At 36.8% G+C, this 25,637-nt stretch overlaps 1 protein-coding gene across 3 annotated transcripts in view; it reads left to right on the forward strand.

Moving 5' to 3' along the window:
* The window catches only part of RFX3 (regulatory factor X3), a 286,781-nt gene that overhangs the window by 198,198 nt on the left and 62,946 nt on the right, over positions 1–25,637 (forward strand). For 2 of the 3 annotated variants that reach the window (XM_036076096.2, XM_078062234.1), the window contains exons 5-7: positions 5,058–5,132; positions 13,772–13,953; positions 17,578–17,697. In XM_036076096.2, the coding sequence (XP_035931989.1) occupies positions 5,058–5,132; positions 13,772–13,953; positions 17,578–17,697 (377 nt within the window). The remainder of the gene's footprint in view (positions 1–5,057; positions 5,133–13,771; positions 13,954–17,577; positions 17,698–25,637) is intronic. The other variant, XM_078062235.1, reaches the window with a different exon arrangement.

Consider the following 25,637-nt stretch of genomic DNA (forward strand, 5'->3'; position numbering starts at 1 on the left):
TTCACAAAGTTGCTGTGAAGATCGCAAGAGAATTAATGTAAAAAAGGCTTTATAAACCATAAAGCATTATAATATTACTTCTATTTTTAAATCACTTTCTTTAACGGTTCTAGAAAGGAAATAGCTTCTACCAAGAGACCAATTTTAATTATAGTGGTAGTTGAATATATCAATCTTGACCTTTAATCTTTAAAATAGATTAAAAAGCCATTTCAGAGTCAAGAGAATGTGCCTTGACCTATAAAGCCAGTGAATAAGGTGATATAATTATTCTTTTTCCTTCTGCCTTATTAGCATGTAATGGAATGACTGGTTGATATTTACATTAAGAGAGAGCCCTAATTGTCCACAATGTGATACTCTATTTGAGTCATTGTATAGGCATACATAAATGGATATATAAATCACATGTCCAAGGGGGCCTCTTTTTTATCCTGTCTAACTCATGCAAAAGACTCGGCACCTCTTCACATTTCCCTGCATTTCAAACTGCAGTTTACCTTTTAGACATTACCCACTGCCCCTAAATGAACCCTGTGCCCCAGCCAGCCTTGATGACTCGTACCTGGAGTATCTGGGAGCGGTAGAGCTTTTACTGAAGATTTTGTAGGGGAAAAAGCTGAGACTTTAGCATCACACTCTCCAGAGCACAGTCACTCAAAGCCTCTTTGTACTTCTCTTTTCTCACCAGTCTGCCCATTCTTTGCACGGGTGAGGTGGACGCTGACCTCCGTCTTCCCAGATCCCCACCTCCTGTAAACCTCCCGATCCACCAGCAGAGCACCTAAGCCTGAGAGCAACTCGGCAAAACAAGGGGCCATCCTATAGTAATAAAAGGGCCATCCATAATGTTATGGGGAACGATAGATACCAATTGTAAATAATAATGGGGAATTATAAATGATGGGGAAAATGGGTTTTTTCTTATTTCATCTTTGTCTTTAAAAGCATTTGCTGCCTTAGAAAAAGTACAATATTGTTCCCTTCTTTGAGCTTGGGAGGACATCCAGATACCATCGGACCCCTCTTCTCCTCTTCCCATCCTCTTTTCCTAAGGGCTTGGGTGGGACTTTCCTCTGAAGTCCTTTTTGGGACACTGATTCTTGGTTGGATATTGTACAAGCCTCAGGGTTACCCTGGGTGGTTGGAGACTCTCCCCCTGTCCTCGGTTCCAACAAGGCAGCATTAGCATTGTAGTGACTTTAAAAGAGTTTGGAACCTGGGTTTGAGGCCACATGTTTGTCATACTGTGTATCTATCCCCCATCAGATCATAGGTACCCTGTCCCCTTTAAGGCCTTCTTAGAGGGTTTGCTCTTTTTGTAGGAGCTCCACTGAGTTTTGTTATTGTTGTTTGTTTGTTTGTTTTTTCCTCCTGGATATGAAATATAGCACCTCCCTGGCCTCTTCTGAATTTCTGATCCTAATTGCTGAGAAATCAGGAAAGACTTCCTTCACTAATGCAATCTGCCACAGATGTACATACTTGCTATACTCTCAGAATAACAGGGGTTTCTTCTGCCTTAGAGTCCATGGTTTCTTTTCTTTCTTAAATCTACCGTGCACACACACACACACACACACACACGCATACACACACACAATCTGCCACCCAAGAACTAAGGTTTGCTTGTTGTCATGTGGTCAGATTTTTAGCACAGTTGTAATCATGCTACTTTCTGTACCAGAAGTGGAGTAGCTGGTATGGTCTCTAACTAGCACTTCCGCCTTAGTATGGGGTGTCTTTTGCCCAAGTGAAGGAAACCCACTTACACCATTCCCTGGCTTTCAGTCTTTTGAGAACTCAATGTTTGGTTGGGGAAGCTGAGTGTTACACCTGTATTCATTTTAATCCTCTAGTGACTAACTGGTGACACAATCCCAAACATTTTTTTTTTTAATATAGCGGCTGGTGTCCCTTTACTCTTTCTTCACCCAAATTAAGCTTCACTGGCAGCAAAACTCCCAGGGGTCCCTGCTCTCTGATGAAGCGTGATTTCTCTGAATCGTCTTCAGGTCAATGGTCAGTGACTCTCTCAGCGAGGTTCTCCACGCAGTCCCCATTTTTCACATGGTGCTCAGTAGTACCTTGTCATACAACACACTGCAAAGAGGTCTTTGCATCTTCCTGCTACCGTGTGGTCAGAAAGAAATCTGGCGTATGAGTGGAGGAAGTTCTCATTACCTGCGTGTTGACTCTTCGGACTTGGCTAGGCATTCTGTGGGGACTGTCTCTGAGGTTTGGAGACCACATGTGACTCCCAGAGCTGGAGAACATCTCATTTATCTTTCTTGCTTTTTCCTGCCACTCCAGTGAGATGCAGCAGCCTGCCTAAACCCAGTGCAAAATCCTCTTCTCCCATTGCTGAAAATATGTCTGCAGGAGGATGGAAGCAAGGTTTCCTGTCTTTGGCGGAGAACCGCCCCCAGAGTCAATTCCCATTCTCACGGGAGCCCTGTGTTAAGTTGGTGAATCTGGAGGGTTTTAAAATCGTCCCTAGTATAGTGATGAGGATCTTCTTTTATCTTCCAGAAAGACTGATTTTTCTAGGAAGTCGTGTGCCCAGATTGTCGGGAATGGACAGCAGTTTCTTACCTGCTCTTTCACACGGGGAGTTTCTTGGTGTCATTCACCCCAGTAATCCTACTTAATGCTCTGAAAACCTGTCTCTCCAGGCCGGACATCTCATTTCAGATGGAGCATCCCACCATTTGATCTCAGAAGAGTTGCTATAGCTTCTTATCTGATTATGAGGCAATAGTCCAGGGTCACCTGAACCAGCCTCAACTCCCAAGCACCACATATCCTAGCAGCAGATAATTGCAGAGAGGATGTGTACACTCCTGGTGACTCAGTTTCAGGATGATTATTCAGAAAGAGGTACAACTGGGCACTGAACCTTAGTTCAGAGCATTGACTTTTCAAAAAATAACCTCCTGTATAATCATCGTCTAAAGCCTCACTGGTTTAAGGAAGAAATGGAAAATATCTACCATGCCCACTTTTTAATGATAAAAAACAGCAACCACGAATCCTTTTAGTCCTAAAGAAATTAAAATTGCTGATTAATAAACACACACAGACCTGGATTTCACCATCACCACTGCAGTGACACCTCTGATCATTTTCACCTTTCATCTCAACATGGAGAATCATGTGACGCAGGTCGTTTTATTTTTGTTTAGTAGACTGAAATCGAACTTCAAATTCTCCACACTCAAACTTGAAAGAAAATGTGGGCATTGTAGCAAATTAGACTTCTGAGCGAATTCTTCATAGAAGTGATCTAAAGTCACATAAGGGGGAGGCTTTTCAGCTCTTTTTTTTGATATATGTGTTCTCTTTGAAAACAAGAACACTTATGGATGCCCTTTTAAGAGACCCACTACCGAGGTCCTTTATAGTTTTGCAGTTTAACATTTTAGTAAAATGCTTGTTTACTCATTACTCTTTACATTTACGTTGCTCTTTCTGTAATGTGTCTTTTTTCACTAGTATGATATCACCTTCTTCAGTTGATTTTCAAATAGGATGGTTAACTATGTGACCATTCCACCCGGCAGGGAGAGTGTTTTAGAAGCCAGCTTACTTAATTTTGTGATCTAAAAGAAATTAACAGTGAAACAAATTGTATTACATCATCTTATGAATTACTATAATCTTTATTTTAAGACTCTTTTTTTCTATAATTTCTAGCCTCACATTTTTGTCAGTATTCTATCTTATTAACTCTAGGGAGGAAGAACCAGTAACTTGTGGAAATAACATAAAATAGAATGGAAGCTATTTAAGTTCCCAAGTTGCTTGGAAGAAAATTGGATTTAATGCTGATATAATTGCGACTGGACAGTCTGTGGATAGAATTCCACCAGAGAGCAATTGGGAAGTTGATGGGGAAAAAAAACTTTGCTATGGACATTGCCGTCCACCGTTTTTGTGTTGGTAGGGAGACACGGTATGTGAGAATTTCAAGGCATCATTAATTTCCATAGCCACTGTAAAATAGAAGTAAGTTAACTACATTTGAAAACACTAAGTATTCTTTATAGCTCCTTCTACTGATATGTAGATTTGATCACACGGTAGAAATAAAAGTAATGAAATCAATTTTCTCTCTTACATAATGTGATTTTTAAATTTAACTTTAGTTAATATTGTTAATATAACCCAGTAACCAAATAGAGTGTGTTCAGAACCTGATTTTATAGTACGTGCCCTAGCACTAGGAGCCAAGACATAGACATCTTCCAATATGAGGTTATCAAGAGGGCATCCCATTTATTACTGGCACCTGCTGTTTAATTACGGTGCTATGATTGCTCATGGTATGCTGAGATTACATGGCGTAAAACTGTTTCTGTGGTTGTCTTTTTCTTTGTTCATTCTGAATTATTTTCTCTTTTATGTTCCATTTCTGCTGTCATTTCTAATAGCTCTGCCTCACCACCACTTCCTAAAATATAATGTAGGGGCCATGATTACATCGTAGTGTTTGTTCATACTAATGACCCTCCACTTCCAAATTTTAATACAAGGTTAAGAGAGGAATGGGTAGAGTTAGTAGCTTTTGAACATTAATGAAGGGGTCTTTGTACATTTGCATTAAAATACTAATGCATTTTAAACACAAAATCTGCAGGGTAATTTTTCTTTCATGACAAAATAGAGCAAATATTAAATACCCTTTAGGTGGGAGACTATTTTAGAGTGGTTACCATCCCACATCTTGAACTCTGAAAGTCAAGAACATTTTCTCATAACTAGAAAGAATCCACTGGGGTTCCTGCTCTTCAGGCCTCCATTCTGATCATCATTACAGAATGTTTAAAAAAAGGGTGTACTTTTTGCGATCGGGCTTATCATTAGTGTGCCTATTTTTATTTTATTCTCTGGGGGGTGGGGCGGGAAGATGGGGGAAAGACACAGTTAGTTGAGAGCTGTTCATTAGCCACCATTGAAGAAGAAATTGAACTTTAGAGAATCTATCAAAAATTCTCTGGTGAGCCTTTTATTACTATCTTGTCTTGAGCCCTTTTTTTAATGACATCTATTATCAGATTGAAATGGCGATTGAGACGCTGCAAAAGTCTGACGGTCTGTCCACTCACAGAAGCTCTCTCCTCAACAGCCATGTAAGTTGCCTCTTCTTCATGTAAACTAATCTCTTGCTTGTTCTGCATGTGTTGCTTGCTTCTAAATGCTTGTTTTATTTATTTATTTATTTTGCTTCTTAACCTTCCTTTCTCAGCCCCCTATGATCTCTGTATCCCTTAATGGCTATTTTATACAGTGGAATATCTAAAAAAAAAAAACAAAAAAAACCCAAAAAAACAAAAATGCAAAAATGGAGGTCCCGATATACTGCTTTACTAGGTTTTTGTGCTGTTTTGGTACAGATGTAACATTTCCAAGTTAATACCAAGCTGCCATTTACTTGTGAAAATTAATTAATGGGAATTTTCAATATTTAAAGTTTTCTGGTTTGATATTAATTGTGAAGCAAATGCTTGTGATCCGCATCTCTGTGTCCGAAGCAGGGAAACAGTCGTGTCTACTTGTATGACCAGTAGTATTCTTTAAGTGGAAAAAGATGATTAATACCCAACGCAATGGTAAACTGTCTGAAAATGATTTATTTACCAGTAAGACTATATAAGGTAGGCAGGAAACTGACCTAGGTGAGCTCAGGTCCTGAGACCTCCAGAAAAATGAAGCTGGGCCAAGAGAAGAAATGAGACTCTAGATAAGCCATAAATTGCTAATAATTGAGATTAAACAGGATCATTGTTACTATTTCTTGATGCTTTTAACTGTTACCAGATGCAGCCATCACTGTAACCCTGGTAAGTCTGAGAAGAACAATGACAGTTTTGTGAAACTATAAACATTTTCAAATTTCAAATTTTGGGGAACCAATGGAAATGATTAAAAATTATTTTGTTGCAGTGATTTCTGAATATATGGGAAAAGTAAAAAGAACTATGACTTACCTGTTTTAGACAGATCTTCTGCTAAATTAATATCAATGACAATACACTAAGAGTTAGTTTGTCCTCCCAACTGACAATGTATTCTTAAACTGAGAGATAAGTTATTATGATTTTTAAATTCTTCCCCATATTTTGTGAGTGAAAAGTCTAAAATTGGATCACCCAACTGAAATATTATTATTTTTTCAATAAACCTAAAACCTTAGTTCACAGATAATATTTTCACTGTGCTTTTTAAATAATTGACTTTTCAAAGATTTAAATTTTATATTCCCACATAACACTAAATACTTCCATGTGTTTTACACATTTGTTTTTAGATGAATATTGTGTGTTCTTTCTTGTTCAAGGGGAAGTATCATGGCAAATAAAAACAGGTTAGCCAATTTGGAGAATGTCTGCAATTCTGGTGAAAATTATAGATTGTAAATTTCAAAATAATATATGTTTTGGCCTTTCTTTTTGAAACAGTTTAAGGAATGTGATTTTTTTCCCCCCTGTCTGAAAATTTGTATGCAATATGTCACTCTTTTATATGTTTCATCAGTATATCCTTGCTGTGTTAGCATGAATTTGTAGATGTGAATAAAGGCTGGTTTAATGTACACTATTAGGGTGTATGTTTTTAGGGGGTGGGTAATGACTAACTGGTGTTTGTGTTTTGAAAATGGCAAGTAAAAATGTTGTTCACTTTTAGTCAAAAATGTACAGGGACATAAGGGAAAAAAAACACCTGAAGTTTACAGTTACCTTTTTGAACTATCAGACTTCTAAGAAATTGTGTTTTGTTATTCAATTCATATTTCATTTTCACTTGAATTATGCAGTTTAGTAAAATATATGATATGTTTAATTTTAACTTGAATTCGTATATTTATTAGTATTCCATGAACAATAATGCAGGCATAAGAACATGTTTTTTTTGTATATTTTTGTTGATTTGTTGGAAACTCTTCAGATAATGTTGGGGTTCCTTTGAGATTATTATTCTCTTGTAAAACTCACGAAATAATATTTAATGTTAATGAATGTTTGGCTTAAGCTGCACAAACAACAAATAAATGTGTTACTCTGTGGCTTCATATTTTTTATTACATAGCACGGCAACTCTTCCATAGTGTTTTCCAACTGCCAGAGACCTTTCAGTATATACAGTGGGCATAAAGGCATAAATGTTGCGAATGCAGTGATAATCTCTCTCTAGATGTCCTGATTTGTTTTTATTACACCTTCGAGGTAGTTAAATTCATTAAACGCACATTTATGGTCAAGTCTTTAGAAATACCAATGATTCTGCAGACGGTATAGAAACAGTAAAGGAAGGATCGTGTCTATGCTGACCAGTCAGGTTTCTCCCTGAACACATAACAAGAATCCTGTTGTTTTTCTGTCCTTGGAAAGTTAGTGATGCTCCTAATTTTTGTTAGATTAAGCCAAACAACTGGAATAAGCTACTGCATGTGTTCTAGTTGATAACCACCTGCTAAGGGCATTTTAAAAAATTCTGTTGATTTAATTGGTGATGTTCACCTGTAAAGAAAAATTTTAGTGGAGAAGTTCTTAAAAAATATATCCTTAATATCTTAAATGTCAGTAAACCATAAGTTACCTTTATCCCTCACTATATAGGACATAATATAGACTCATTTGAGGTTTGTGGGATTCTTTAAAGTGGACATGAATCCAACCTTATGATGATACTTCCCTGACTTACCAGTTACTACAGAGGATCGATTTCAGTAGGGAAAAAGTTAGGAGAACTGATTAATAATTTGTGTCCTATAGTTAGTTTCAAAAGAGGCATCTTAATCATGATTTTTGAGCAGGAAGTCTATTGTCATTCTATTTTGGAATATGGGATAGAATGGGTTTCCTATTTTCCCTTTAGACATCTGATTATTCACAGTAATTCAGAAAATTCTTATTAGGGTTAAACCAGATTATTATTTATTTATTATTTATAATTAATAATCTCCTGTCAGTAGAATCCAACATGATTGCTTTGTTTTTCACCTTTCTTTCTACATATTAGAAGACAGAGTGGGGTGGAGTGGGGTGTTGAATTTTGTGTCCCCTTTTCATACCCTTCAGAGTACTTAGTACTGCTACTCCGTTTTTATCATTATTTTGCTATTATCCTCCAAGTTGAAATGCATATATACTTCTCAGTTTCATACCCTATATAGCGCCGCACTCAGAAATTGAGTATAATTACACTGAGTGCCATGTTTTTTTTCTATTATTGTCAATATTCACATAATGGCAATTATTTCAGTAGTAACACCATGCAGGCAGACAGTAAATACATACTGACAAGTTAAAGTCCCAAGAGAGTAAGGACTTTATATGTTTTGTCCACTGACGCATCCTTGGTACCTAGAGCAGTATCTGGTACATGGTAGAAGTTTCCTAAATATTTGCTCAATGGATGAACCTAAGAAACAAGTAATAGAAGGGAACAGACCTTATCTTACCTTCAGTATTCTCAGTACCTTTCCTGTCATGTATACATTTATTGGGGGACTCATGCATGCGTTGTTTTGTTATCAAGCATGCTTCTATCGGTTTGTTTATGAACATCGTTGGCATAGAGTGGCCTTCTCCCTGCATACCATTTGAGTGAAAGAGTATATGATCACTCTATCACTGCCCCACGGGCAACCTTCAGTTTAAGAGTAGACAACTTTGTTTCTCTCCAAATAATCTAATCCTTCAAAAAAATTATAGGCAAGGGTGATATCACTCATCTCCTTGTATTTTAGAATGGTACTTTTGATTTAGCTTTACAGAATTCACTCTATTAGTATAATAATTTTTACTTAAATATTTTTATTTCCAAATCTTTTGTATGTGAAGATGCATTGGGGCTAAATGATGTATATCGTCTGCCTAAAACAGACTATCATTGCAGACTTAAGTTTATTTTATACTCCTTCTCAATGGTAATTAATATAAATTGGCACTTAATGATTATTTTGTATCCAGTGTGAGGTATTTTAGATTGCAAATTTGAACACAGAAATGTTCTTAAACTGATTGTTCCCAATTTCTACATAATGTTCTTGAACTTGTGCATTTTTAAAAAATTCCATCTAAAGTATATAAAAAGCATTAGGTATTTGTTTTTTATACCTTTTACAATGTAGCAAGTAGTTGTTTTATGATTTTTGCTGATTTTAGCTACTGAAATATATTCAGCTCAAAGCAAACCCTTGTTTTATACTCACTTTCCCTTGACTTTGGTGTATTGTAAATATAAGTTATGACAGAAATAAGACCTGTCAAAATGCATATCATCAGTGAACTGAACTTCAAATGAATCCTAATGGATAATAATCCATCTGGGAAAAAATGCCAAATGTTACATTTAGATGTTAATTGGGGAATGCAGTATGTATTTTTTTTAATTTGTCAATCAGTATTTCCCTTTGGGAAAAATAGGAACTGTTCATCTTCCTTAATCTACCCTGATTAATATAGATTAAATGCAAAGGTTGAAAGATGCAATTATCTTGGTTTCCACCCTTACATGAATTTGTGTTAGTTCATTAGTAGAATAATCAAGTTTTAAAGATAAAGGTTAAAAGTTCCTATGGTATTTTATGGGCTTTTAAAAACCATAAATGTAAACAAATATTTTATGGCATTTTATAACAGAGTAAAAGAAACAGTAATAGTTTAGCTCCAAATTGCTAAATGTTAAGGATATTGAATTTTAGTGTCCAAAGGGATTTTATTAAAAACAAAACCCAAGGAAACTATACCTTGTAACAAGCCTTAACTCCCCTTGGGCAGTGCAAGAGGTGTATGCCTTTAGGTTACACTTAGCCCAGGTTTCTCTCACAACAAAATTAATCCTTTCATATACTGTGTTTCAGACTCAAATATCTGATTTACAATTTCATCACTGTGTCAAAACTTGAAGGTGAAATAACTGGCATGTAGAATGCACATGATAATCCCCTGCTGAATCTCAGAATCTAACCGATAGCTCCTAAACCAATGTCCACTTATACAATGAGCTAAGGAGCACTACACTTAGGTGGTAGAGTTGTCCCCAGGTTTCCTAGCTGGAGCCTCCAGCCTTCAGGGCTTTTTACCTCCACTCAGTCTCCTTCTGCTCTTCCAAGCGATCTCCAGCCTTCTGGCAAGAAATAAATGTTCTTCCTCCTGCAAATAAGGGGCAGGGAATGAAATGTACCTTTGCTACTGTCAAAGTTACGGTCATCCGAACACCCACTCTTCCAGAGTTTTTCAAATCAACTGATGTTGTAGACACGTACATACACACACATATTGCAAATAAACTCAGATTTTTTTTAAGAACTGGCTTGGAAATGAAGAGTCTATAAGAATATAAAACTATATACAATAAAAGAGGTTTGCAAAGTAGTCAGTCCAGATTTTTTTGACTTGCTGAGCATTTCAGAGGACCATGTAGCCATTCCAGTAAAAACTTCATTTTCTCTATTCATTTGGGGCTTGAGTAATATTATCCAGGCTTTGAAGTGTTTTAAGACAACTTTGCTGTCATTATCTCACTATTTCTGTGGAAAGTTTTCTTTAATTAAGAATGGTCTGATTAACTCTTTTATATATGTAAACATACCTTTGGACTCAAAATACTTTCTGTTGAACTTCAGTATTTGCACTAGTTTTCACTTTTATAAAAGACATCTTAAGATCATACCCTTCAAATATTTTATTATTAGATTTGCTTTTCAGGTTTTTTTTAATCTACAAGACAATTTTCTTTATCATGAGAAAATAGTAAACTGTCATTTTTAGATACCTGTCTTTACATTTAAGTAATTAAATATTGCAAGAAAACTAGTAAACATTTGAGGCAGTTTACGGAAATTTTCTATTTGTATCTCATTAAACAAAGTATTTTTATTTGCTTTATAGCTTACTGAAAGTATTTTGCATCAGATCTATTTTTACCAGTTGCATACTTTGGGTTATAAAGTTCATGTTATAAAATCATTTTCCATTTCTGAAAAAAGAATATCCTTTCAATTAACATTTCCTATATAGATCTGTGTTCTGTTCATTAGCAAAGAAAGAAATATTTTATTTTTATTTATTTTTGTTAAAAAATCATATTACTTTGACTTTGACAGTATGCCTTATATGAGGAAGCAAAGACAATATATATACAAACATATTTTTGGTATTTTTGACTTACACGTGTTGTGTGTTCCATGCTTGTGGATGTGAACACTTCATTAGTTCAGCTGCAAAGTACTGTTTTCCCAAAAATATATAGAGTTTTTTATACGTTTGCCTTTCTGAGGATTCTTTTTTGGTGTTTCCTTTATATTCCCTCATCTCAAGAAACTGAACTTCTCAGAGAATATTCCTTTCTATGTTTCTAGAGTCTCTGCCCTATATTTCTAGATTCTCTATATATTTAGAATACCAGTGGAAGGCTTCATCTAGTATATGCTCACAAAAAAAGAGCTAGCATTTCTGGGAGATATGGTTCACTAGAGCTTCCCCAACACCATTCAAGTGAGGAAGCAATGCCTTCAGATGCCAGTCATCTTACTGCTACACGTGGATGAATTGTACGAGGCAGGTTTGTAGGGCCATATTTTGTGTGTCATCGACTTCAGTTGCCTTCATAATCTACAGACTCTGAATCTGAAAATTTATGAAGAAATGCTAGAGACATCCTGACCCACTGTGGTAGGCAGAATACTAATCTGAACCTTAATAACTGGATTTTTCAATCATTTTTCCCCCTCTCTTTTATACGAAATGAATATGGATAAGTGAACTTAACTCTGTGTGTTATTTAGAATACTCAGAAATCCCATGTCTCTGGAAAATGCCTTTACTGACAGTCAGGTTACAGATAATTCATCTCTAAAGAATTCTTTTGACCTTTAATTTTTCTGTCGTTATGTAAATGAACGTTTATTTTGTATAACCTTTTTAAAAGGGAGGGTTGTATATGTTATAGAGGCAATGGGTATGTTTAAACGCACATATTCATATGCATAAGTGTTCACGGAGAACTTCAAGACTCCCTGACCAGAACATGAACTTTATTTGTAAAAGTACTCTGCTCTGGGGGCGCCTGGGTGCTCAGTCGGTTAAGCGTCCCACTCTTGATCTCAGCTCAGGTCTTGATCTCAGGCTTGTGAATTCAAGCCCCTTGTTGGGCTCCACACTGGGTGTGGAGCCTACTTAAAACAAACAAACAAACAAAAAAGTACTCCGCCCTAACTTGTAGACTTGGTGCCCATATTTTCTGAGCCAACATCAGTATGAGTTTAGTGACATAAGTTTAATTAAATGAAGTTTAATGCTTAAATATAAGCATCATGTAGGAATATTTGAAATTAAAATGGTTCTGGGCAATTCAGCTGTCATAGTTAAAGGCAATAGTTCTAAAATATTTTTAATGAATTTTCTTACTAAGAGTCTGAAAGTTCAGGTTCTGAGTTTGTTCACGAATCTTAAAATATATAAGCAAATGCTTTAATATATTTGAGTGTCCGTATTGTCTTTTTTGGAATATGATCGTAAATTCCTAGAGGACAGGGGTGAGATCATATTCATTTCTACATCACTAGGTGCCTAGCACGTTGACTGGCTCGTAGTTGATGCGCCAGGAATTCTTGGGCTCTCATGACTTAAGTTTAATTTAAATTGCATGTAAAAATATCACTTCTTTATCACACCTCTTATATATGGCATGGAAATTTTGTTGAGACAAGTTATGTGAAGTATTTGCTGCTTTATGGAAATAACAACCAGTATGCAAGTAACCAGCAAACGTGTGCTGGGAACCCAATCAGGCTCTGAGACAATCTGTGACCTTAAGAAAGTCATTTAAATCTATTTCATTTCTCTTTTATAAATAAATGAATGAACGAGTTAATAATTTCATTTTCCTACTGTTGATATTCAGTAATACATACCTACGTTATATTTTCTAAAGTTTTTTTGCACTTGCTATACTTTAAAGATTATTTTTAAAAAATACAGGACGACATAAACCTTTAAAATGTCAACTACAGACCGAGAAAATGTTGCTTTACCAACTACCATTGTAATGTGTCTTCCAAAATTATGAAGAAACATAGCAGGGAGGTAGCAAAACTCCAATGTAATAAAAGATTGCTTTTTGAAAGTTACATAATTTTTTTTTTTAAATCAGTGTCTAATGAATTTCTTTCCTTCTGGGGAAGAAATGACTGGATTTTTTCCTTTCTGCTTACAGAATTGGACACAGTAGATAATACCATTGTTGTCCTGTTTGAGTAAATTAGATAGGTAAATTAAAATTCTATGTAAATGAATAGAAACTTAATACAAAAACTCATACCAGGCAGCCTGCTGTTCATGTGTTAAAACAAACTAACACTAAAGCCATATTATGTGCCACGCTGCCAGGCTTACAAACATGTCTTGTACTGTAGCAATTATAAATTTTATTTACAACCGGTTAATGGGATTATCTGAATTCCCCAAAGAGGTGTTTGTCTACAAAATTGCAATCAATACAGGGAATATTAGTGTTCTTTACATGTGCTTGAATGTTTGAAGGAGTGGACATGGTCCGAGGTCATAAATTATGTTCAGCAATGCACACTTCCGAGAGTTTTCAAGGTCAGATTATATCAGCCTGTGAATTACAACAGTTTACCGTATTACAAGGCTTGGTGAAGATCTTCTAAGTGTTTCTGTGTATTGTATTTATAGTGGCTTATGGACATTTTGGTAAATTATCTGGTTTCTCTGTGTTTACCCTGTCTTATTTATACTAGCTCCAGTGGCTATTGGACAATTACGAGACCGCAGAAGGAGTGAGCCTTCCCAGAAGCACGTTGTACAACCACTACCTACGACATTGTCAGGAACACAAACTGGACCCAGTCAATGCTGCTTCTTTTGGAAAACTAATAAGGTCAATTTTTATGGGATTACGAACCAGGAGATTGGGAACTAGGTTAGTACGAAAAAATAAGATCACAAACTAATCCCTCTCTTTCAAACTAAAGCAGTTCAATATATCGTTGGTGCAAAAGTGCTTGATTACGGATAACATATAAAGAAAAAATAAGGAAATAGCTCAATTTATACAGTGTCTCATGAAGAGGTCGTTATCCAGGGAATACTGCGAAGCCAGAACGATGCACTGTCTTAAACGTAACTGAGCACAGCTTTGAGAAGAGTTGATTCTCAAATCATCCAGAAATCAACAAGTCAAACTGTTAGTGGAATATTTACACATGGTGCCTTAAAAATTAATATATATCACTATTTTCTCTTTTTAAAAATAATCAGACTAGAGATGAGTAAGGGATGTAGTCAATGGAAAACTATGTATCTCTTGACTCTGGCAAAATTATATTGAAATGTCTTTATAAATAACTCTTCTATTTGAATAGAGTGAGAAATTAAAGCTGAGTTTTTCTTTTCATTTCTGGAGATCAGTTAAAAATCATTTGGTGAACTTGAAAAATTGGGGAGTTTGAAGCCCTCAGTAATGACATGGTCCTATTTAACCTCTTTATTAGCCTTTTTTAAACTCTTGACTGTGAAACCATACATGTGTAGAAGTAAAAATATAGTATGCTTCTGTTGCACAGAAACCAATAATGTGAAAGAGATTCTTAGTTTATCATTTCTTTCCTTTGGAAAGAGATATGAGTGTTTTTACTAATCAAAATATCATGAACATAATACTTGGAACTGTAGAGTTTCATTTTGGGCCTTTCTCTAATTTTTACAAATTATCATAACATAATTATTTTAAGAAGCTGGGCAGAAGGATATGGATGTTTTCGATTTCCTAAATCCTACAGCAATCCATATTAAAAAGTATAAAAATAAAGATGCTACGCTGTATAACATTAGATGATACACCCCTCATTGGTTTTTAAGTCACAGCTTCCTAGTATTCTAGTGAAGAGTATTTAATATTGTTAATGAAACAAAGAGACCCTTGGTAATTGACTTCATTGTAAATGTATGCTAAAAAAAAAGGGGGGGATGTCTCAGATTTATGGCATTGACGAGGTCTATATGTATTCAGAGTGTGAATACTCCTTTCTGTTGCATTTCAAATGATTGTATCTTCAGGTTGCTGGAGGTTCAGTTCTCTCATAAATATATTTTCTTCTACCTGTACTTGAAAAGATAGTATACTTTAAACTGGAGAATATGATTGTCTATTACGGCTGAAGGAACTAAAGCTTTCAGTCCCTTGAAAAAAGCTCTTTGTCTCTCTCATATTTTTCCCCCCAGAGCCACAAAAATCATTATTTGGGGATCTAACCTACTATCCCCTCGCCAAAGGCTCAGTAGTTATGCATACCGTGCCAATATTTTCAGACTCTGGGCTTTATTCAGCATTCTAATAGTGGTATTGTTGTGCTCCTTTTGTTGCTGAGAGGGATTTCAGTGGGTCCTATTTTGAGGCTCCATTCAAACCTTGAAATACATCTTTAAAATAGAAAGGGACAAAATTGGGGTTGTTTGGGTTTGTGAATGAGTGGAATCCATACTCTATAAGTACATATTGCAATATTGCAGCTTTTACTTTCTGATGTTCTGTTTTTCCCCCTTACTATGTAACAATTATGTCTCCTATTCCTTTTACAATTGTATGTAGTGTTTGCAATTAGAGATGGAAAGGAAAGCCTAGAAGAATAAGGAGAAAAGAAACCCTATGGGGAAAGTTTAAGCAAATGCTTATGTTACGAAGACAGCAGAACTCTAATGTAGAATCACTGACAACGATGAGGGTAAAGCACCATAGATTCTATCATGGAAAGTGGTTTCTCATTCATTTACTACTTCTAACCCAGGGAAGAGAAAGAAAATCAGCATTATAAACCATGAAGCAAACTAATTCAGATACTACTTTTTCTTTCTTATTCTTTCTTTCTTTCCTTCTTTCTTTCTTTCTTTTTTCTTTCTTTTTGATGAACTATATGCAGAACTGTTACTTGTTCATCAATAAAATAACCTAGTGAATTAATTCAAACCAAAACTAGACCTTTTCTCAACTTTATGGAGCTAAGTGAAACAATAAATAAAATCACCATGTTTCTAAACAAAGGCAAATCAAAAGTTTCCTTTTGTTAGAATCCATCTGAAAATTAAATTTAAGCAAAGAAGACCATGGAACATGGCTGATCTCCCCCAACCATCTCCCCACCAACCCAATGAAAATGCTGATTTGTAGGAAATGGAGAAGAAACTAGACACTTTATCTATTTTGGTCTACATAAGAGAGACACCATTTTACTCTGTAGCTGTCATTGGCTACCTCCCCTGGGGAATGTCTCCTGCTTCCCACCCCTACTCTACTCCCTACCCTTCTCCTGTTTGTAAGGGAGAACACTACAAATTGGTGTTTTTTTGTTTTGTTTTTTGTTATGTTCTGCAGTGGATTTTGGAGACAAGATCTAATCTCTGCAAGTAGAAGGCCTTAAGTTTTCATACTGTTTTATTTTACCAAAACAAGGTAGATATTAAATGCCCTACTTTTTAAAAAAAATAGCAATATTATTTATATAATAAGATTTTAATGTCTTTGAATATATAGGCTTCATCTGATATATGTTCTTTAATTTTGGAAGTAAAATTCTGTTCTATTTTTATATAAAATATTTAATCCACACTCTTCTTGCATTTCTTTTTGTAAATGAAAGAAAAAAATGGAAAAAGCAGCTGATGTCTTGCTATATATAGACTTGTGAAAAACTATTTTCCCTTTGCAAAAATTTACATATTTAAAATGTTATTTTTGCAAGAATTTGCAAATTTCATTCAGAGCAAAACTTTGTCATTTCTAATAGCAAACATGGTCTTTCTCATGAACATGGGGAAATTGTGACAATTTTTATCCAGGTGGAGATTTGCCATTTTCACAGAGAAATTTCCCCATGTCTGTTGTGACACATCTTATTCAGCCTGCAAAACCGATACGAATTCGTTAGAACAGAGACTAATAAAATAGATTTCAAAATCAATAGATTAAATACCTGCTTCCTTTTATGTTTCAAAATAGTAAGTAATAGACTTCACCACAACATTCTGTATCGGTGAAGTTACCTTCATCACCCCTGCAGTAAAAGAACTTGCAGAAATGGAGAACGTATCTAAGACAGTAGAATCAAGATTTCTTTTCTTCGTTTTGTATAACCACTTTATAATAAATTCCCATCTAGTGTGCAACCCTTTATCCTCTTGATGCATTTTTATTGGCCTGACCTTTTTTTCCACCATTACCCCTTCTAAATTAAATTTAGAATACAAATTTGAAAAGAAAAGTGTAACTTACATGGACTCAGTGGGCTCTCGTACTAATATTTAAGTTTATAAGGAAAGATTTTTTTGCAGGGCCCTGAGCCAACTGATTCAGAATCTTATTTTGATTCTTCAGATGTAGCTGCCATAAAAATGTACAGGTGACCCAGAACAGGCAGATCGTAAATATACAACATAAATATGCTTCTTTTACCTAATCTTACCCAGTGTGTAGCTAAGTGAACATCCTATATGATTAATATTGGTTCGACTGACTTTCTGTGTCTCTAATGTTTGTTGTTCTTTTATGAAGAGGAAACTCCAAGTACCATTACTATGGGATTCGTGTCAAGCCAGATTCCCCTCTGAATCGTCTGCAAGAAGACATGCAGTATATGGCTATGAGGCAACAGCCCATGCAACAGAAACAAAGGTAGACTCTGGAATGATCCCTGACCTGTCCAAGCTACGTATTTCTTTAGATGTGCAGTCTCCTTTTTTCTAGAGCAAATACCTAGGTGTGCAAGAATGTGGCTGTTGTCTGCATGCGTTTACTTGACAGTTCTCAAATATGATTTAGTAGAATTTCATCCACCCTGTCTGTTTTCCAAATCTTTTTAAAATTACTTATCAGACAACCTGTTTGGCCCCTTGTATGTTAAAATGTGACATCCCAAACTATGCAGCCAAGGAAACCCAACACAACATGTAAGGAGCAAACCCAAGCAAATGCCACCTGGAGACACTTGCTTCAGTGTTGGTGAGTTCCTTCCTTGCCATTGGCAACCTCCCTCAGTCACTCTTCTTGATGTGGTAGGAGTATTGGCAACATGTTCAAGACTTCTTATATTTTCTTTGAATCCAACTTTCAAAGATGAAGAATTATAGATATTAGAGCTGTAAGAGGTCTCAAGCACATGGATGGATGGATGGATGGATGGAATCATAGATCTTAGAATTAAAAATGTCTTAGTCTAGTCTGGCCCCTCAGCTTTGTGATGACCAAAGACTTAATGGCTCTGTTTTTCAGTGAAGTCCCAGAGAGGATAAATGATTTGCACAAACCCACAGTGCTGTTACATAGCCAAGGGCCTTCTAGTCTCATGTGCCTTATATCACAGTTTAGAGTAAATAAAATGAAAAATCCCTTCCTTTTTACCAGTATAGCTCAGCCATGATAGTAGTTATAATTTTTCTTTTCAATTGAGCATGCAAATTAAGTAGGGGAAGGGAGACCTGTACATAGGTCATCAGATGATCTGCCTCAGTCTTCCTAATTTATTGATCTGGGATGATTAGCCAGGTCCCCTCCCCATCCACACTAGCTTAGTCGGGAGCATTAGCTCCAAGTCACTGCCAGAGAAAGAATCTATCACCCAGTGGCCCTTCCCTTCCTTAGTCAGCAAGTACTGATGGTGTCTCTGCCACCTGCTAGACCCCCGTGTGCCCAGAGAAGACACAGTCTCTAACTTTGAGGAGTTAAGAAATTAGAAAGCGGAGGCACGGGAAACTTTTTTCTTAAGTAATGCTGTGTGAGAAGTGCTGAAGTAAAGCTTTGATCCAGGAACTACTGAAATACAGAGGAATTTTCAGTTAAGCCCAGGAGAATTGAGAAGTGTCCTAGAGAAAGTGCTGTTTGAGGGGGACTCAGAGGTATCAGGAAGAGGAGGGTCTGGCAGAGGGACTCAGGCAAACAAGAGCACCAGGGTGGTATGAAGTCCAGGATGTCCTTGGTAAGTACTGTGTGCGTCGGTGAGGCTGACCCAGCAGGAGCAGACCTGAGAAGAGGGTTGAGTCGTTCGGCAGGAGATGAGATTGAAAACATACTTAGGGGACTCGGTTGTATATGCAGCTAATAAGTTTGTTCGTTGTGCACAGCGTAGCTTTGAGGCTGTGTAGGGCTTTGGAGCAAAACAATGGAACTTACAGATTTTTTTTTAGAGATGACTTATTTGGGACAAGACCTATTTCATGGGAGCAGACTGGAGGTAAAGACGCTTGTTAAATAGTTTAATGTGATCATAATTTCTGGCGCTAGTGTTCCAGACTGGAGTCCGTCCATTCAGGATTGGCTGTTAAATGAAGGTTATCTCAGGGGTTTTAGATTTTTGATTCACAGGTTCTCGATCTTATTTTTTTAACTGCTAACTTCTGAGTTTTTTGAGGTATAGTCATTAAAATATATTAAAAGGCCTTGGAAAAATACAATAAAATAAATCATAGAACAGTTCTTTATAGGTGGAGTTTGTGTGAATTGTAATAAATTATTATTGTCTTGGGTTATGATTATCTTGTCCACCTGTTAGCGGCGACACTTAGAGCCTTTAGTTTCTGGTGTGTTCTCTGCACTCATGCATCGCAGCGCTGCACAGTGGAGCTGATGGTGAGGTCAAGACCAAAACAAAGTTCGATTCAAAAATAACATATATTCAAACTTAAATATGAACAAAAACTCGATAAATTGCACTTAAGACAGCTGAAACTCACCTCTCCCTGTGATTTACCTGCAAAGAATCCGAGCAAGTTCTCGTGAAAATGGAAGCCTTCAAGGAACATTCTTTGTAAAAAAAAAAAAAAAAAAGGCCTGGGTTAGGGAAGCAAGACCTAGGACTTAGAAAGGTCTCCTTATGAAACAGATTCCAGAGCTCTAAAGGTTAATAAGCCATGAACACTCTCCCTCTCAGTCTAGTTGTAATTGCTTTTAGAATCAGACATAATGTGGATGTATTTAAGAAGGGATATAAAATTTTCAGTGATGTTAATGAATTGTACCAACCTTAGTTCCTTATAGTGTTTGCTTTCTTGTGAAATAAGGATGTGAGAGAACCAAAGAAGTACAGTTGACCCTTGAGCAACAGGGAATTAGGGGCACTGAGCCCCCTCACAGTCCAAAATCTGGGTATAACTTCTGACTCCCCGAAAAACTTAACTACTAACAGCTTAATGTTGACCAGAAGGCTTACCAATAATAAAAAGTCGATTAACACATATTTTGTATGTTATATGTATTATATAGCGTATTCTTACAATAAAGTAAGCTAGAAAAGGAAAATGTTACTAAGAAAATTGTGAGGAAAATACATTTACTGTATTGTATTTATCGAAAAAATTTTGCATGTAAGTGGATCTGTGCAGTTCAAACACATGTTGCTCAAGGGCCAGTGGTACTGAAATTTTCTTTTTGTTGCTGTTGTTGTTTTGTTTTTAATGATACAAGTTTTGGATTCTGGACAGTTGCTCTTGGAATGGTGTCTTGCTAACTGACTGCAATGTTAGTGTTGTCGACCTCACAGGCCCCTCATGGGATTAGCAGGACAGAGGGAGGTTTCTGTTTTCTCTCTGAAGGATTCTACCAACTGGCCACATTAATAGGCCTTCAGTGAAGCCAATTATCCCATTGTGCAAAAACACTTGGACAGAAGAGGGAGAATTTCTCTCCCTAAGTCTGGATGTCGGAGTTAAGAGTATTTGTTGAAAAACCATGGAAAAAGAAAAGTATTGTATCATTTGTCTTATGGCTTATAAAACTCAAGTGATTCTATTGAATATATTAAATTTCACATAAGAAGAGCCTGCCATTCTTGTTAAAACATAAGTGACATGTGAAAGGTTTAAAATATTTTATAGCAGCTACTTGTATTTAATATTTTAGAATATTCAAATTGTCTCAACGCCTCGAGCATTAGTGTATGCATCTACACGTGCACATCTTCCACAGTATAAATTTACATGTTTTATGTGTTCTTATGGGATGAAAATTCAAGTATATGCAGTGATCATTTGATCAAGTAGAAGTGAAGTTTTGCAGCTCAGTTTGTATGTTTTTCTGTGGAGTTTGGAATCATAGTAGTTGGAGAAGTACTAATGATTGTTGTTCCGTATAACTTTATAGTTGTTAGAACCCCTTTCCGTTTGGTATCTCATTGGAAGATTTGATAGGTAGTAGAGGAAATTTCCACTTGTCTACAAATCCCAGCAACACCACCATATGGAACATAGCCACGAGTCTGGAAATAAATGGAAACAGCTTCTGATTGAAAAAACAGATGTCACAGAGCCCATAGTTTAGCTTAATTGAAAAGATGAAGCCATTCTCAAGCCATGTACCTAAACTAAAGGAGCAGATTAGAGCCCACTCGATTCATAGGCAATCATGAGATAGAACAGTTGGCAAGAGGAAATATGAGTGACAAGGTGACAAGGGTCTTCCGTTTGCTTTTGGGTTAATCAACACAGAAGTGGGTGCACATTCAGTGGGGGGACAAGTAGACCCAGGTACTCGGGTAGTTTTGAGTATCATCAGTCTAGCGACTGGAATCTAGTCTAACACAGTGTAATAACTTTGGCTTATTGATGACATTATGCATAATCAAAAAGAGGTAAAGTATCCTGGGTAAGAAAGCAGGAGAATGTGTAGTCGCCTTTTTTTTTTTTTTTAATATCTTCTGTTGAAAATATTTCATATGAAAATAACTTCTACATTTAAATGTCATCTTCAGTTTCGAGGAAATTCACTCATGGATAATTTGCTTGCCCTAATTTAGACAATAAATAACTTAGGTTATAGAACAAAAATGAGAGCAGGACTTCTCAGGTCTACAAGTAAAAATGTTTGCTGCAGTTTATTTTTAATATTTAAAAGAAGCACCTATGTTGGCATACATATTTGAGTTGTTCTTCTGAATCCTCGTAGCAAAAGTGGGGGAATGGAGCCACGTGCTTTTGACAGTGTGCTGGGCTGTGTTTGATCCCAGTAGCCGTTCTCAAAATACTAAGGTGCATTTATCATTCCTTCAACAAACATCTAACCACCAGCAATTGCATACAGAATATGTCCATCACACCTAAAAGAGACCCTACAGAATCATAGAATGTTACAGCTGGAAGGAAGAGATCCCCCAGTCCAGTGCATCCTCTTGATGAGAAAACTGAAGTCCATCAGGGTTGATAACTTATCCACAGTCATAGAGCAACCAGGGCAAAGACCCAGTCCTCTTGTCTTTGTTCTTACACGAATGCCCCCTTTAAAGAGGGAAGATAACCCAAACAGAAACATACACATGTAATAGATTTGTGCACATGAAATAAAAGGAAAAGTCACACTTCAGTGAGTATGTCCCAACTAGGGAGGACAGGTGTCACCTCCTGCCTCTTTGAATGGTCTCTTCATAGGAAATGGATTCTGTGAAAGAAGGAAGCTTTGTGGCATGAGAGGAGGGAAGCAGAGGCCAGTTGGAAACATGGCACAGCAAGGCAGCTTTGCTTTGCTGCAGACAGATGTGAAAGCATGCATGTTCCTAAGGAGTGAGAGAGGACACGAACCCTTGTCATTAAAAGACCTTCCCTAAGGGGCGCCTGAGTGGCTCAGTCGTTGGGCATCCGACTCTTGGTTTCAGCTCTGGTCATGATCTCGGGGTTGTGAGAGCGCTTGGCGGGGAGTCTACTTGAGATTCTCCCTCTCCCTCTCCTTCTGCCCCTTCCCTCTCAGTCATGTTCATTCTCTCCCTCTCTCTCTCAAATAAATAAATAAATCTTTTAAGAGAAAAACACAGAAAAGACCTTCCTTAATATAGACTTCCCAGGCTGGTGGAAAGCACTCCATATTTAAGATTGGGAAATAGGGGTGTGAGGATAGGCTGCTCTGGCAGTTCTGTGGGTGTGTGACTGAACTTCACTGACCCTTGGTTTCTCCATCTGCAAAATGGGCATTCATAGTAGTCTATGTCACAGATTGTTCTGAAGTTCAGGTGGAAAAAAGTATATAAAGGTTTTTGTTTTTTTTTTTTTAAATAACTGGGAACATTCAAGTGTTAGGTAAATTATTATTATTCATACTATTATTACTACGTGTGCTAGAGAACAGTATTTCTTTAAGAATAAGGCCGTTTCAGAGAAGAATGAACCCTAGCAATTGGGCAACTTTCGACTTCCATTTCTTTACACCTCCTGGCCAGTGGTTTTCAGCTCTGTTAATAGTTTACCCTCCCTTCCCTGGAACAGGAATCCCCGGGGGTCATTGCAGACCTAAGCATCTAGGGCTGATCGCTTGCCCTGAGGCCGCTAAGGCTGGCAGGGGTCTCGGTGGGAAGATGATCACGTGCCTGCCCCTTTGGCTTTTGGAGACAAATAAGAAATCTTGGCACCGAAGGATCTGATGTTCACAGTGCTACTGCAGTGGTCCCTGGCATAGAGATAGTTTCCACTGAAGATCAGAGAATCAAAACTCATCACAATTCAGTAACTATTAACTATAGTAATTCGTGTAAAGTTTGTGAATGGTAACAGTCACCACTTACCCTCCAGATAAACATTTATTGAACATTTTAAATGTCCTTCAATAAGCACTTTCTATGCAAGATCTCATTTGGCAATTACATGGGCTATTTACTGATAAGGAAATGGAGGCCCATTTAATTTTGCTGTATGCGAGAAGCTCGCTAATTTGTTTTTCCTTAGACAGAGCCCCAGGTTGTTCCCTTTTGTGGTTGTTGCCCTCTTGGCATCTGGTGGAGTCAGGTTGTTATTTTCCAAAGAAAGGGTGGGGAGGGGCATCCCTGTAGAATCAGTTCAAGGGGAAGGGCCAGCTGTAGATCAAAGAAGTGTCGTGCATATTTATTAAGAAGACCACACCAGTTCAACACATGACTCCCAAGTTGCCTTTGTGATGAGGACCCCTTGAACAAATTCATGAGAAGAGAATAGCGTCTGCCTTTTTCAACATTACATCCTCAGCATCGAGCACATTGTCAGCGCTCTGTAAATATTTGTTAAGTGAATGAATGATCCACAGCTTTTATTTCAGCAAACAGCTTCCACCACCTCCTTTCCCTACCTCTCCCACATTTTCGACTAAAACTGCTGCAATTAATACAACTACCCCCTCAGAATTTAGTTTTTCCCTCCTCTCCTTGCCCAATTATAGATGTAGAGCTAATGAAGAGTCAAGTACTTCAAGAGCCACCAATAAGGATTGAAGAGATGGAGTAACTGTCATTAACCAGCAGGGCTGATGTTTGAAGTCATTTAGACACAGACATATTTAGTGTGGCATCAAGGAGTCAGTTCGCATTCTGAAAGAAAGGCGCTCCCAGCATTCTGTATTTTCCTTTGATCTATTCATATTTTACCTGGCTTCAGACCTCAAGTCATCTCAAGATTTTCTGGGACAGTTGTTCTAAAGAGAATCTCAAGATACCAATAGAAAATTTTAGCCTCTTGCTCCAATTAGGAGCTCAACGTTTAGATTGGTTCACGCAGATCAAATGATTGTGTACCTTCTAGAATTCTAAAGACTCGGTTGGCCCATGCAGTCGAGATGTTGAGTTTTGCCTCTGCATTTTTCACCTGCTTCAAGAGGGACTTTTCCAAATGTTTCATTTAGTCCATTGAAAACCGTGGTACTGCTAAATATAATAGAGTAAATATAATAGAGTAAATATAGGCCATTCTTTGCCTCTCGGTGGATTCCTTCAGTGTCTGTACATGTGAGATTATTGACAGAATTAGATATTATTTTACAGTAGAGTTCCAGCTGTCCAAGTTCTAAATAACAGCTATGACTAACCCCATGGGGGAAGATTCCTAAAAATTTTCCATGTTTTCTGTGTTAGTGACAGGTTTCATGCGTACACTCCGCTATTAAAGCATTAGACTTTCTTTGATTTCTTAATCATTAACAACTTTAGCTTTGATTGCCCATGGAGCTGCAAGCTGTTAAAATGATCATTTGCCTCTTACTAATTTGGAAACCAAGAGCTGTTTCTTCATTTGATGAAGCACAGGTCTTTCTCAGAGCATGTACAGCTCAGAAGCACTAAGAATCTGCTGTCAGAAAATAATCGTCTAAAAATACTGAATTTGTAAAATAAATGGGATGAAGAGAGAAGATACTATTAAATACTAAAAAGTTCAGTTCTTTAAAGGATTCAACAAGGAACTTTTTTCAGTAGGAAGTGTCTCTGGTTTTTACAGTTTAGTGTTTAAATGGTTCTTTATGAAGAAGGCAGAGAGGCAGGAAGTCTGAAAGCTGTGTTTCAATATCAAAAGGTCAGTTGAAATTCAACCAGGGTTAACATAATGTTGAATGTCTCATGTGAGTCAATAGAAACATGTAAGAAACATCCTGGAGAAATTTTGTTTATACACGGCCTTTTTGAAACCATGCCCCTGCCGTGCTTTCCCCATAGTAAATGCTTAATAATATTTGTTAAATCGATTTGATAGATGTTACGATCAGTTGGTGGTAGGATAAAATGAAATATGTTCCCTTGAGCATTCATTCATTCATTAGCCACTCAGTGACATTTATTTATATTCCAAGTGTAGTTTATTGGAAATAAATAAAAAATTGAGGACTTAGTTTATAAAAAATTA

Source organism: Halichoerus grypus, chromosome 14 (genome assembly GCF_964656455.1).
Source record: "Halichoerus grypus chromosome 14, mHalGry1.hap1.1, whole genome shotgun sequence".
In the NCBI taxonomy this organism is placed as follows: domain Eukaryota; kingdom Metazoa; phylum Chordata; class Mammalia; order Carnivora; family Phocidae; genus Halichoerus; species Halichoerus grypus.